The sequence below is a fragment of the Salmo salar genome, chromosome ssa09 (genome assembly GCF_905237065.1).
Source record: "Salmo salar chromosome ssa09, Ssal_v3.1, whole genome shotgun sequence".
Classification (NCBI taxonomy): Eukaryota; Metazoa; Chordata; class Actinopteri; order Salmoniformes; family Salmonidae; genus Salmo; species Salmo salar.
The window spans coordinates 20332676-20347443 of record NC_059450.1 but is presented as its reverse complement, the minus strand read 5'-3'; the positions used below and the strand labels follow the sequence as shown (position 1 = coordinate 20347443).

The window sequence follows — 14768 nt, the reverse complement described above, 5'->3', positions numbered from 1 at the left end:
ACTAGAGGACAGAAAACAGTAGACTAGAGGGCAGAAAACAGTAGACTAGAGGACAGAAAACAGTAGACTAGAGGGCAGAAAACAGTAGACTAGAGGGCAGAAAACAGTAGACTAGAGGGCAGAAAACAGTAGACTAGAGGGCAGAAAACAGTAGACTAGAGGGCAGAAAACAGTAGACTAGAGGGCAGAAAACAGTAGACTAGATGACAGAAAACAGTAGACTAGATGACAGAAAACAGTAGACTAGAGGGCAGAAAACAGTAGACTAGATGACAGAAAACAGCAGACTAGAGGACAGAAAACAGTAGACTAGAGGACAGAAAACAGTAGACTAGAGGGCAGAAAACAGTAGACTAGAGGGCAGAAAACAGTAGACTAGAGGGCAGAAAACAGTAGACTAGAGGACAGAAAACAGTAGACTAGAGGACAGAAAACAGTAGACTAGAGGACAGAAAACAGTAGACTAGAGGACAGAAAACAGTAGACTAGAGGGCAGAAAACAGTAGACTAGAGGGCAGAAAACAGTAGACTAGAGGACAGAAAACAGTAGACTAGAGGACAGAAAACAGTAGACTAGAGGACAGAAAACAGTAGACTAGAGGGCAGAAAACAGTAGACTGGAGGGCAGAAAACAGTAGACTAGAGGGCAGAAAACAGTAGACTAGAGGGCAGAAAACAGTAGACTAGAGGACAGAAAACAGTAGACTAGAGGACAGAAAACAGTAGACTAGAGGGCAGAAAACAGTAGACTAGAGGACAGAAAACAGTAGACTAGATGACAGAAAACAGTAGACGAGGACAGAAAACAGTAGAAGTAGACTAGAGGGCAGAAAACAGTAGACCAGAGGACAGAAAACAGTTTCATAGGCTGGGAAAGAAGAGCAGTGACATTCTTATAGAGTTTTCACGTGGTTATTGTTCCTCCTAGTCCCTTTCCCTTCCCAGCATAAAGAGGGCATGAGCCTTTCTATGGTCAAGGCTCTATTTAGGTCACCTACTACTCTTCCCATTCAACTCCCATTGTTGCTCCACAATAGGCCTCCTAGAGTTTAATGAAACAAATTAGCATGAAAGCTAACCTAGTTCTGATGCAGATGACTGACAATGATTGGCTTCAAAATCTATATATAATCCAACAATGGTGAGGAAAAGCTGAACAGCAGCACTATAGAAACCCACTGCAGGCCAGGCTCATGTAGGCTGATGTCAGAGTCATGACAAGCCTCAGTCCAGTCCATTAAACAGATAACACAGCCATCGCATGCAGCTGCGACATTACAGCCCAAGCCTCGCTCAACCAGGCAGGCGTATATAACTATACATTCAGCGCAGCTGACAAACCAGCTACCACTGAGACGGCCACTCTCAGCCAGCCCTAGACCCCAGATCACAGAGAAGATACGCGGAGTGGAGAGGAGGAGGCTACTCGCTATTTGTAGAAACAAAGCTCTGATCATTATGCAATATGGCTAAATTGACCTATCTGCATTTGGACAGCAGTTGATAGCACGAGATTATCACTAGGCTGTATCCCTAGGCTGGCCACAGGCCAACTACTTCTCTGTTGGCCTGAAGATCACTGATGCATCATTCCAAAGATCCCGTTTTCACTGTGTGTGAACAGGATACAGAGCCAGTCACACACACAATACCGATCAATATTTAAAGCTACTGTAGCAACTTTATAATCTCTGATGAGTCAGAATTCAACCGCACTATCACCAATAACAGCAATATCCAATAAAACCTTGGCAAAACGTAGTCATTGTATCACGCATTATGTAATACATCACAGTAGTGCAGCCGGGCGTGTGTGTGTGTGTGTGTGTGTGTGTGTGTGTGTGTGTGTGTGTGTGTGTGTGTGTGTGTGTGTGAGAGAGGTCGCTGAAATCCCTGTGTCCACTGACCCCCCTCCTTTTCACACTGGTCATCAGCATCACATCTCGGATCCCTCCTACACACACACACACACACACACACACACACACACACACACACACACACACACACACACACACACACACACACACACACACACACACACACACACACACACACACACACACAGTGACACAACCCTCAGACCCACCTGCTCTTGCGCCGGCATCTGACCCTTACGTTTCCCAGTTGGTCTGTTTATGTGACTCTACCAACTCCTGACTGGGCTAGGCATTATAAAAATATGTCTCCTTGAAGTGAATCCTCCTCTCCTGTCTGCTCGTTCTGATCACACTACTGCAGGTACACACAGCTTTATCCAGCTAACTAGAGCTGCTTGCGCTGCCCGTCCAACCGCTGTTCTGTTTCTAGATCTTGTGAGTTTTTAACTCCTCTTTGAAATGGCATCCCAGGCTCCCAGCAATTCAGGCTTCTAGCATATCAGCTCTCTGGTGACAGAACAGAAGAGATAGGGGTTGGAACTTGTAGTCTGTTCATTAGATCCATGGGACTGAGCCAGAGGCTGGATGCTGAGAGCTGCTCTGGGTGAAGTGGAGTCTTCACTGCTTCAGGGTCCCGCTCTCTCTACTTCATCCAAGAAGAAAAGCCAGCATTTCTCCCTCTCAGCCTCTTCTCCTCGACGACACTCATTGGCTTCAAATCAAAAGATGTCCCCATTAAAAAAGAACAACTCCAGCTGAGGAGGGCATCTAATCGTTGGCAGTCAGCGCTGGGGGGGTAGAGGGGTTACTGGAGGGGAGGGTTCAGAATAAATTAGCCCAACTTTGATGAAGTTTGAGCTGAGACCCAGAGCCTGTACAAGTGTTCCTCGGGGAGGGTCTGTGAGCACTGAGGGACAGAGCACTGCATGGCTGCTCAAGAATCCTCTGATTCGCTCGTCCAGCAAGGGAATCATTGATGTGTATGCCGCTAACTCATTCAGATCGCTCCAGCTCCGTTGCCCCAAGGCAGTGTGGTAGGCAGGAGGGTTGAGTGAGTGAGTGAGTGAGTGAGTGAGTGAGTGAGTGAGTGAGTGAGTGAGTGAGTGAGTGAGTGAGTGAGTGTCTCTGTGCATGTGGCAGGGGGTGAGGTGTGGATGAGGGTGTCAGTGAGAATGCCACAGAGCTCCGTGATCACAGTGAGAACAATAGAGTAGGGCCCCATCCCATCAGCTAGACAGCAGCTGCAGGGGTGATCTCTCCCCGTCAACCATAATCAAACAAAAATGTATACCCTACCTATAGCACCCTGCCAATAGTACCCTACCTATAGCACCCTGCCAATAGTACCCTACCTATAGCACCCTGCCAATAGTACCCTACCTATAGCACCCTGCTAATAGTACCCTACCTATAGCACCCTGCCAATAGTACCCTACCTATAGCACCCTGCCAATAGTACCCTACCTATAGCACCCTGCCAATAGTACCCTACCTATAGCACCCTGCCAATAGTACCCTGGCTACAGTACCCCGCCTTTAGTACCCTACCTATAGCACCCTGCCAATAGTACCCTACCTATAGCACCCTGCCAATAGTACCCTACCTATAGCACCCTGCCAATAGTACCCTGGCTACAGTACCCCGCCTTTACTACCTCGCCGACAGTACCTCGCCTATAGCACCCCGCCTACAGTACCCCGCCTTTAGTACCCCGCCTTTAGTACCCCGACTACAGTACCCCGCCTACAGTACCCCGCCTACAGCACCCAGCCTACAGCACCCCGCCTTTAGTACCCCGACTACAGTACCCCGACTACAGTACCCCGCCTACAGTACCCCGCCTTTAGTACCCCGCCTTTAGTACCCCGGCTACAATACCCCGCCTACAGCACCCCGCCTTTAGTACCCCGGCTACAGTACCCCGCCTTTAGTACCCCGCCTTTAGTACCCCGACTACAGTACCCCGACTACAGTACCCCGCCTACAGTACCCCGTCTACAGTACCCCGCCTACAGTACCCCGGCTACAGTACCCCGCCTACAGCACCCCGCCTTTAGTACCCCGCCTTTAGTACCCCGACTACAGTACCCCGACTACAGTACCCCGCCTATAGTACCCCGTCTACAGTACCCCGCCTACAGTACCCCGGCTACAGTACCCCGCCTACAGCACCCCGCCTGTAGTACCCTGTCTACAGTACCCTGCCTATAGCACCCCGCCTATAACACCCCGACCTATAACACCCTGCCTATAGCACCCTGCCTACAGTACCCTGCCTTTAGTACCCTGACTACAGTATCCTGTCTACAATATTCTGGCTACAGTACCCTGCCTTTAGTACCCTACCTACAGTACCCTACCTACAGTACCCTGCCTATAGTACCCTGACTACAGTACCCTGCCTACAGTACCCTGCCTACAGTATTCTGCCTAAAGTACCCTGCCTACAGTACCCTGCCTTTAGTACCCTACCTACAGTACCCTGCCTACAGTACCCTGCCTACAGTACCCTGACTACAGTACCCTGCCTACAGTACCCTGCATGGTATACTGCCTATAGTACCCTGCCTATAGTACCCTGACTACAGTACTCTGCCTATAGTACCCTGCCTATAGTACCCTACCTATAGTATCCTACCTACAGTACCCTGTCTATAGTACTCTGCCTATAGTACCCTGCCTATAGTACCCTGCCTATAGTACCCTGCCTACAGTACCCTGCCTACAGTACCCTGACTACAGTACCCTGCCTACAGTACCCTGCATGGTATACTGCCTATAGTACCCTGCCTATAGTACCCTGACTACAGTACTCTGCCTATAGTACCCTGCCTATAGTACCCTACCTATAGTATCCTACCTACAGTACCCTGTCTATAGTACTCTGCCTATAGTACCCTGCCTATAGTACTCTGCCTATAGTACTCTGCCTATAGTACCCTGCCTATAGTACCCTGACTACAGTACTCTGCCTATAGTACCCTGCCTATAGTACCCTACCTACAGTACCCTGTCTATAGTACTCTGCCTATAGTACCCTGCCTATAGTACTCTGCCTATAGTACTCTGCCTATAGTACTCTGCCTATAGTACCCTGCCTATAGTACCCTGACTACAGTACTCTGCCTATAGTACCCTGCCTATAGTACCCTGACTACAGTACTCTGCCTATAGTACCCTGCCTATAGTACCCTGACTACAGTACTCTGCCTATAGTACCCTGCCTATAGTACCCTGCCTATAGTACCCTGACTACAGTACTCTGCCTATAGTACCCTGCCTATAGTACCCTGACTACAGTACCCTGTCTATAGTACCCTGCCTATAGTACCCTGCCTATAGTACCCTGCCTATAGTACCCTACCTACAGTACCCTGCATGGTACCCTGCCTATAGTACCCTGCCTATAGTACCCTGCCTACAGTACTCTGCCTATAGTACCCTGCCTATAGTACCCTGGCTACAGAGAGAAATAAGGAGAGCCAGTAGTTACCCAAGCGAATGTATCTGGGTTGGTGACCATGCCTTCTAGTGGTTCTCTTTCCTCATTATGTTATCTACCTGTGTGAGTTCAAAACAACCACTGTTGTAGTACCAGGGGCTTTCCAGGTTCTTAGTGACCGCCAGGCCCTCTAGGGTCTAAACACGGTTTACACTCACCTATAGCAGGTATTGTCGGAGCAGGGGCTGTGCACACGGACGATGATGAACACGTGTTGGAAGTGGGAGCGGATGGTCTTGGGGGTGAAGGGGAGCGCTCCCGGCTCCTGGAACACTATGGTGATGATGTCATTTCCAATGTGTCTCTTCCTCAGCAACTACAAGGACAAACATGGTATAACCATACAAGAATTACACTATCTCAATGAATATCCTATTCTTCAGCATGGCAGCATTGAACTTGATTAATAATTGAATCCATCTATGGCATATCATGTTATCCTAAAGCATGTCTCTTAGATATTCATGTATTATGTGATATCATAGAACCCTTCCGTACCTGTTGTTTGTTGTTGGGTGTGTAGGGCAGCAGGGTAGACACGTGGAACATGATCTCATAGTCCCTGTAGGCCGTGTACAGGGAGTGGCTGCCAGTGGAATCAGCTGGAGGAAGGGAGAGGAGCACCACAATATAAGGCCCCATTGTACTGCTCCTGCAACCCAACTCTGTCCTCCAGCCACCTATCTGCTCAGTGCTTTATGTACTAGACTGTCTCCTGTTTCATAGCCCGAACAATAAGCCATGCTAGTGTAGTCTGATCAATGTCTGCCAACATAGTGAGACAGGAAAACAACAACAAATAATTGTTGTCAGACAGGTAGAGCCCTATCGACAATACTGTATTGTTGCTCAAAAATACTACATCTAAAAATGTAGCATTGTAAAGAGTATGTCACAACCCTACTAGTCTACTATACTCCTAAGAGCAGAGGTACCCATGCGCTTGTCTCTCATGACTGTAACTGATTTGGTTTTGGGTGCAAGATTACCCAGGCAGCCACCACAATTAAAATGTATGGACAAAAGAGGAATGTTCATATTCATTGAGCTTATGAATAGAGGAAGTGCCAGAAATAGTCTAATGTAATTAAGTGCATAATTGCGATGAGCTGCCATTTCCTGCTCTGCTCTCATTAGGAACATAAAGGATCTAGTGGAGCGTGTGGGCCAGCCATTGTGAACATGATTTAGTCCTCAATACACCAGAGACAGACGGAGAGATGGAGGGAGGGAGTACGGGTTATGAGAAAGAGTTGGTCAGAGGAACAGGTATGGTGGAGTGATAAGACTCGCAAGGCGAAATGAGGGGTTACAAGAGAGATTTGAAAGAAAAACAGGCTACATGAAGTAAAAAGGGACTACACATAAAAAAAACCCTGCAAGAGACAGGAGAGCAACATCTATTTCCTGGATTACAGAGATTACCCCAAACCTATTGTTGATAACACACAAGGCAGAACAGAGCACCGCCTACAGCAAATATTAAGCAGACTCTACAGCTGTGAGACCTGGGGTGAGGAGGTCAGAGAGAGGGTCAGTGAGGTTCCCACACAGGAGCCTGTCATGCTACATCCTTGGTCAAATAAAAAAGGTCAATCACACTTTTAAATGCACTGTCAGTGCTTTGCTTTGAATGGGAATCAATTGTGTGTGTGTCCAAGGTTAGTTAAACACAACTGTGTGTTTGTGTGTATGTGTGTAGCAAGGCTCAAGCCACGCCCACCTGAGAATACTCCTGTCTTTAGCTATCATTTGGCTGTATTTGAGAAGTGGATCATCTATTTGTCAACTAATTGTCAATTCACCGATTGCTTTCAAAAAAAAATTGGACAATATTCATCCTATTACCACCTTTTCTCCTGGACTTTACTGTTGAGGAAAATTGTGAAACGATGTCTCAAAAGGATGGGGGTATCGTCAGAAATTGAAGACATGGGACAAAAAGGTTTTGACCCACGTGTTTATAAAGTTTATATACCGATGGGGATTAAACACACTGACACGGCAACCACATGACAAGAAAGAAGAGAAACCGGTCTACTTACAGTTAGTCTTCCCTTTGTGGGATACATTTTTTTTAAATGTTTGATTAGATGATAACGTAAACAAAGTTGTCACTCAGAAAAGAAAGCTGAGACGAAAAATCTAAATATCTTATTCAATCATGTAATTTTGTATCGTTCCCCTATTGTCAAATAAATATGCATTGGTTAATTCTCAAGTGGGTGCTATTTTGATACAAAACATTTCTGCCTTGTAGTTAATATTCTAGATGACATTCATGAATAAGTAATGTTGCACATATTTGGGTAAAAGCCATGGTGAACGTTGACAGGAGATTGTGAGGGGGCGTTTACAAATTATCTTTGGGGTGGTACCTTAGAAATAGCTGGTTGGATAGAGTAACTTCATATGCCCACATGTACAGTGCATTTGGAAAGTATTCAGACCCCTTGACTTTTTCCATATTTTGTTATGTTACAGCCTTATTCTAAAAAATGGATTACATAAAACATTTTCCTCATCAACATTTTCCTCATCTGACTCTTCCTGTCAGAGCAAAAACAAAGCCATGAGGTCGAAGGAATTGTCCGTAGAGCTCCTAGACAGGATAGTGTTGAGGCACAGATCTGGGGAAGGGTACCAAAAAATGTCTACATCATTGAAGGTCCCCATGATCACAGTGGCCTCAATCATTCTTAGATGTAAGAGCATTTGGAACACCTAAAACTCTTCCTAGAGCTGGCCGCCTGGCCAACTGAGCAATCGGAGGAGAAGGGCCTTGGTCAAGGTGGTGACCAAGAACCCGATGGCCATTCTGACAGAGCTCCAGAGTTCCTCTGTGGAGATGGGAGAACCTTCCAGAAGGACAATCATCTCTGCAGCACTCCACCAATCAGGCCTTAATGTTAGAGTGGCCAGACGGAAGCCACTCCTCAGTAAAAGGCACATGACAGCCCGATCGGAGTTTGCCAAAAGGCACCTAAAGGACTCTCAGACACTGAGAAACAAGATTCTCTGGTCTGATGAAACCAAGATTGAACTTTTTGGCCTGAATGCCATGCGTCACGTCTGGAGGAAACCTGGCACCATCCCTACAGTGAAGCATGGTGGTGGCAGCATCATGCTGTGGGTATGTTTTTCAGCGGCAGGGACTGGGGGACTAGTCACGATCGAGAGAAAGATGAACGGAGTAAAGTACAGAAAGATCCTTGATGAAAACCTGCTCCAAAGCGCTCAGGTCCTCAGGACTTCTTGTTGGAAGGTTCACCTTCCAACAGGACAGTCTCTGAATGTCCTTGAGTTGCCCAGCCAGAGCCACTTGAACCCGATCGAACGTCTCTGGAGAGACCTGAAAATAGCTGTGCAGCGACGCTCCCCATTCAACCTGACAGAGCTTGAGAGGATCTGCAGAGAAGAATGGGAAAAACTCCCCAAATACAGGTGTGCCAAGCTTGTAGCATCATACCCAAGAAGACTTGAGGCTGTAATCGTTCCCAAAGGTGCTTCAACAAAGTACTGAGTAAAGGGTCTGAATACTTATGTAAATGTGATATTTCAGTTTTGTATTTTAAATAAATTTGCTAAAATGTCTTAAAACCTGTTTTTGCTTTGTCATTATGGGGTATTGTGTGTAGATTGATGAGAATAAAAAAAACGATTCAATCCATTTTAGAATAAGGCTGTAATGTAACAAAATGTGAAAAAAGTCAAGGGGTCTGAATGCTTTCTGAATGCACCGTATATGCAAATTAGTTGTTATTTCCAAACGTTATTATTCTATCAATATAATAACAATACATATAAAAGGGCCACATATGGTTAAAACATTTTGGCATGTGTCATTTCAAATAAGACAACATTTTATATTTAACCTTCAATTGAATACCTGAAGTCCCACCAAAATGTCTGGATTCCATAGATTTTCTGTCTCTCATTATACAATTGTGATAAAAAGGTCAATATTTTATGGATTTTTTCAAATCTAAAATAGTTAAGAATCTTACTCTTATGTAGCTGTTACATTCATCAGAACTGTATTTTTGACCTTCTGTCAATTTTGACTACCATTGCTAGTGTGTGTGTGTGTGTGAGCGTACTCTTGGTGTCAAGCTGGGCGCGGTACTTGGTGAATCCCTGGAGGCGGACTCTTTCCCCCAGCAGCTGTATGAACTCCTCCAGGGCAGGGCCCGCCGTCTCATTGTTGTACATCTCTTCCTCACTGCTCTGCCCCGCCCTGCAGTACATCACCCCCACCTTCACCTGGAAACTCAGCTGGAGAGGAGGAGGGCGAGAGAGGGGGAGAAAGTGAAGGGGGAGGGAGGAAGAGAGGGGGAGAGAGAGTGACAGATTTAACGTTAAAAAATGTTTGCAGTGCAAAAACTATACGAGATCAGACAAGCCTAATTTTATAGAATGATATAGTGCCAACATATAGTGCCAATCAAAATAGCTATGAAATATGATAACTAGCCCAATAACAGCATATAGCTGTAGCATGGCTGGGCTCTTCAGGGAGTGTTTTATGTAGTGTTTATGTATCTCCTACCCCCTGCTCGTCCAGTTTCATCAGCTGTTCTGTGACCTTGGGCGTGTTGAGGGCCAAGCGGAGGCAGGGCACATCCAGCTCTGGAAGCAGGTGCTCCAGCACCTCCTTCAGGGGCAGTCCCCGGGTAGTGCCATGCTTAGAGGACGAGGGCACCGCATCCTCCAGAATAGACCCCCGGAGTGTGGTCAACTGGATGGAGGGATGAAAAGAAGGAGAGGAAGAGAAAGAGGTGTGAGAGGAGGAATGTGCCTCAGGAATCCCCAGTCCATGGAACTTTCACATCAAGATGGAACAAAGCGATAGCCAAAATGAACATGTCGGTTTTTCTTCTCAAACACCCTAACTTATCCTGAGTAAGTTCATAACTATTTATCTAAAGCAATCTGACATAAAACAACAGAGAAGAACCAGGTACAGTTATGAATCAAACTTTTGGCCTGGGGGCAGAAAGCTGAGGGTGGGGTTGGGGTTGTTCAGCAACGGATAATATGTACACAGAGTGTGCATTGTGTTCAGCAGAGGCCGTGAACTCAATCACTTGCTATCATATACAGCTGGAACGGAGGGGAATTTTCTCTCCCACACTCCTAGGAGAGGGCCCTAACAAAAGGACAGTGTTCCACAGGTTTGGGGCCCTGGGGACCCGGGGTGTCTCACACAGAGCTGGAGGGTCTATTCACCCACACCTGGCCACCTTCCAACTCAGGGAAAAACCCCAGACAACCATCTCTGGACACTCCAGGGCAGGTGCCTTAAATCTATAGCTGGGAATGTAATGGTGCTGTGTCGCAGTCACTCCATAACTAAAATCACAACCTTCCAACTTAATGAAGCAAATGATTTTCCAGTGAAATGAAAAAGGAGAGTTCTCTATAGTGTTTTGAGGTTGTGTAGCATTGACAGGCCATGGAGATGTGAGGAGGATGAGAGCGTTTTCTATAGTTTCTTTACACAGTGCTGATCTGAGGGAACAGCTGATGGCCCTCTGGGCTTCTTACATAATCAGCAGAGAGAGACAGAGAGCTGAGTTTCACCTCTAGCTAGTCTTACCGTGAAACTACCAGGAAGACAGACACGGGAGAGTTACTTATCTACAGAAAAACAAATCTACAGACAATCAACGTGACTGGATTTGATAACAATTCCAGAAATCTCAATCTATCTAGCAGGATCATTAACTGCTAACGCTGTTATAAGTTACATGGTCCAGGGAGAGCAGTTGTAAAACCAGGAGGCTAGCTGTCTGACCTCTGATGTTCTGAAGATGACCCGGTAGTTGTACTGCTGGCCGTGCTCTTTGTGCTCCTCCTGTTTCTCCCTGCGCAGACTCACAGCTACTGGACCCAGAGCCTCGTCCATCCCAAAGTAGTTCCAGTGCTCTGAGGGAGAGAGAGAGAAAGAGAAAGAGAGAGCAAGAGAGAGCGAGAGAAATGGAAGTAGACAGCTATGTATAAACATACACTTCATGCATTTGAATTTGGAAACTGTATTACACAGTGGGCTGTGTAGGACTATTTGTTTATGTTACACATTCTAGTGTTATAGTACTTCATGTACTGTATAATGTTTGTAACTGAATAAGTTTGAGAGGATACATAATGTATGTTCAACTGAGTCTATCTCACCTCTAAGGTAGAAGAACTTCCTGTAGTAGTAAGCTCCCAGGTCCACATGCTCTACGATGTAGTGTTTCCCTCTGTCACTGAGGGAACTGGGGCTGTCCTTGGGCCCCTCTAGCACTGCCACCCCAGCGTTAGTGCAGTGGGAGCTGAGGGACGACTCAAACTGACTGCCCTCGCTTCCCAGGGTCCCCGAGCCCCCACTCCCCTGTTTGGGGGGCCCGGCTCCCGCCGTGCGCCTTCCGTTGGCCCCAATCTCATTGCGGAAGCAGGGGCAGCTGAGGAGCATCTCATTGCTCTGCTCGTCCCCGGTGCCCATGCTGGGGCTGTCCCTGGCCCCGGCACTGAGCTCCTCCTGGCTGCCAGCGGGGGAGCTGTAGGCCAGGCTCTGGGTGGAGGACACGGTGGAGGTGTTGGAGGCTGCAGCTGCAGCAGACGCCCCTGTGGTCGTGTTCTTCCTCTTCCCCGCCACCATCTGCCTGCTCTGGATCACCTCATTCAGGTCAAACATCATGCTCTGCACGTCGTAGTGGGAGAAGCCCCTCTGACACACCCATGGCTTGACGGGGGTTACCCAGTCCTCTGACCGACCGTCCTCAGCATCAGAGCCGGCCCGTGGTGAGTCCGACTCCCCCCTCACGCTGCGTAGTTTACGGAATATAGACTCTCCCCCTGTCTCTGACTTGGAGCGTCTCTTTAGGGGCTTCTCTCTCTCCTTGACTCTGCTGGATGCCTGGCTCTCACTAGTCTCCTCATGTAGTTCTATGGAGGCCTGCTTGAGTCCAGCAGTCAGCAAGTCCTCTAGTCTGTCTGGTGCAGGGCTGCGCTGGTCAGGCTTGTCCCCCTGGTAGCCCTTCAGCATCTCAAAGAAGCTCTCCCCTGGCGCCCCGTGCTGATCTATAGAGGAGGTGCTGCCATACTCTCTGTGTAGTGGGGACCACTTGGCCCCTGAGGGGCCCCAGTCCTCCCCACTGTCCCCGCCATCGTCCAGCTCACTGATGGTGATGTCACTGTTGCTGCGCTGGCGGATGCGGCGGATGTTTCTGTGGGAGGGGACTCTGTAGTCTGTGGGGGACAGGTAACGGCTGTCTGGGCTGTATCTGGCCCCCTGGGTTTTACTCTTCAGTGTGTTGTGGATGCTGCGGAGCATAGAGGAGTCCTGGGGGCTCATCAGGTGACCTAGTTTCAGTTGGCTCTGCCCACCTCCGGCCAAGGCTGGGGACTCTGGCTCTGTGGTAACCTGCCAGAGAGCACCTAGGTCCTTCCTCGGGGGCCACTCGGCAACCCGTGCCCGTACCCCCATTTTAGGCACCCCCGGGCCCCCTGGAGGGTGGGCGCTGTCTATGCGTGCCCCTCCGTTGGCCAGGCGGAGGTGGCGGGTGTAGAACTCGTCGATGACTGGGATAGAGCCCCCCACGATGCGCTCCATGGGTGGGCGCTTCAGACTGGTCATGGTGCCAAGGCCAGAGCTGGTCACCAGGGCACTCAGCAGCAAGGCATGGCTAAGCTGGATGCTCAGTGTGTCTGCTACTCCACTGGGCTCTCATCTCACTCCAACTGGCTACAACCTGAAAATAGTTTTGGTATTAGAACATACTGTAAACTCAATAATTGCATACCCTCGCATTTCATATTAACACCAACTTTCTCTAACCAGGCGAAGAGTGGAAACAGTTGGGGAATGTAAGCTGCCTAACTGGTGTTGAAAATGAAACCAATAGCTATGGTCTGGAAAGGTAGACAATGACACAGTGACATAGGCTACCTGCCTGATAATTGGCTGTGTGCAGTGCCCTGTTACTGATGTGGCCTCTCTCATGCTCCTAGGTTTTATTGCAGACTAGCAGGCAGCACAGTGGAAAGTATTCGACTGTGTCTAATTAGTTCATCTCTCTTTGGGCCTTGAGTAAGCAAGCTAATGTTCTCCAACTTTAATCATCTGACTGACTGTGTGGGAGTAGGAAATGGCTGCAGTACCAATTTATTTCCCAAATGGAAATTCTTAATAAATAGTTTAGCTTTTTTTCTCGGGGCATTTGCTGAATTAGAAATGGCCTCTCTCTTTTCAGAATTCGGGGTTTTCCAGACGTACTTTCTCCTGACATGTCCAGGGGGTGTTTATGATCGGCAGAGTCAGTCAGATAGATGCTTTTAGATGCTTTTAGAAACTCCAGGACAGCCTTACAAACATGCAGACATTTCTATTCTTCAGGATTGAAAGGGATATCTGGATTTCACAAACAAGCCTGCAGAGTCATATTTGGATGTGATTTTTGCCTCCTGGCAAACTGACACAGTAAAAAGTCACTGACATTTCAATTTCATATAATGGCTCTACTTTTCAAACCAATTTCAGCATAAACATCTGGGGGAAACATGAAAGCTCAGCCAAATCCAACCTGAGCAGAATTATGCCTTCAACCTAATCATTACATTCATGTAACAAACTCCCAAAGTAGACTGTTAGGTAATTCAATAAACCAATAGAACGCACTATTAACTATTTATATATCAAGTGTTAAACAAAATGTGAGGTTTTGATCTATCAACGAATCTTGTCCAGAGTACATTATCTGATCGATATAGCCTAGTGTGTTCAGCTGGGAGGCAGGGCTCTGGTTCCCCTCTCTCTGTCACTGACGCTGGACTAGTGATCCCTATGAAGTCCCTTCACATGCTATGGATAGCAGGTTCACCAAATCAAAGTGCTGAGATACAGTTTACTGGATCAAACATCCTGAGCCCACATAAAAAAAGGCCCTTCGAAAGCCGACAGCAGAGAACTCTGATGTCTCTCCCTGGCAGATTGAGCCAATTTGGCAGCGAGACACTCGAAGAGATTACGGTTCCTCTCAGTCAGTCCTGCAGCACACAAGCTGTGATCACATTAGCCACTGGCTGTCAATGCTGTGATGGGCTTGCATTTCTCCATGGCAAACACATTCACACATCAGAGAAAACTGCTTCATACGGACACATACACTACTCCATACATACAAAACAGTCACACTTTCAGGGGAAATAGACATTGACATGTATGCGAATTGATTTACTTGATGAGACACCAGAAATATGAACACGTTCTCTAAGCATGTTAAATTGAAAATGTGTCAGAAATGATTACAAGCTGAAAGAAAATCAAAAGCAGTATAAATAAATGCTTCTGCCACTAAGAATCTCCAAACACAACAAATGAATAAATACATTTTCTATCCAC

At 47.3% G+C, this 14768-nt stretch overlaps 1 protein-coding gene across 2 annotated transcripts in view; it reads right to left on the bottom strand.

Moving 5' to 3' along the window:
- LOC106611072 (signal-induced proliferation-associated 1-like protein 1) overlaps window positions 1-14768 on the bottom strand; it is an 83741-nt gene that overhangs the window by 25791 nt on the left and 43182 nt on the right. For both annotated transcript variants that reach the window (XM_014210935.2, XM_014210936.2), the window contains exons 2-7: window positions 11558-13119; window positions 11181-11311; window positions 9933-10121; window positions 9484-9658; window positions 5882-5985; window positions 5542-5699 (exon numbers count right to left, since the gene is read on the bottom strand). In XM_014210935.2, coding sequence (XP_014066410.2) covers window positions 5542-5699; window positions 5882-5985; window positions 9484-9658; window positions 9933-10121; window positions 11181-11311; window positions 11558-13004 — 2204 coding nt within the window. In that variant the 5' untranslated portion in view covers window positions 13005-13119. The remainder of the gene's footprint in view (window positions 1-5541; window positions 5700-5881; window positions 5986-9483; window positions 9659-9932; window positions 10122-11180; window positions 11312-11557; window positions 13120-14768) is intronic.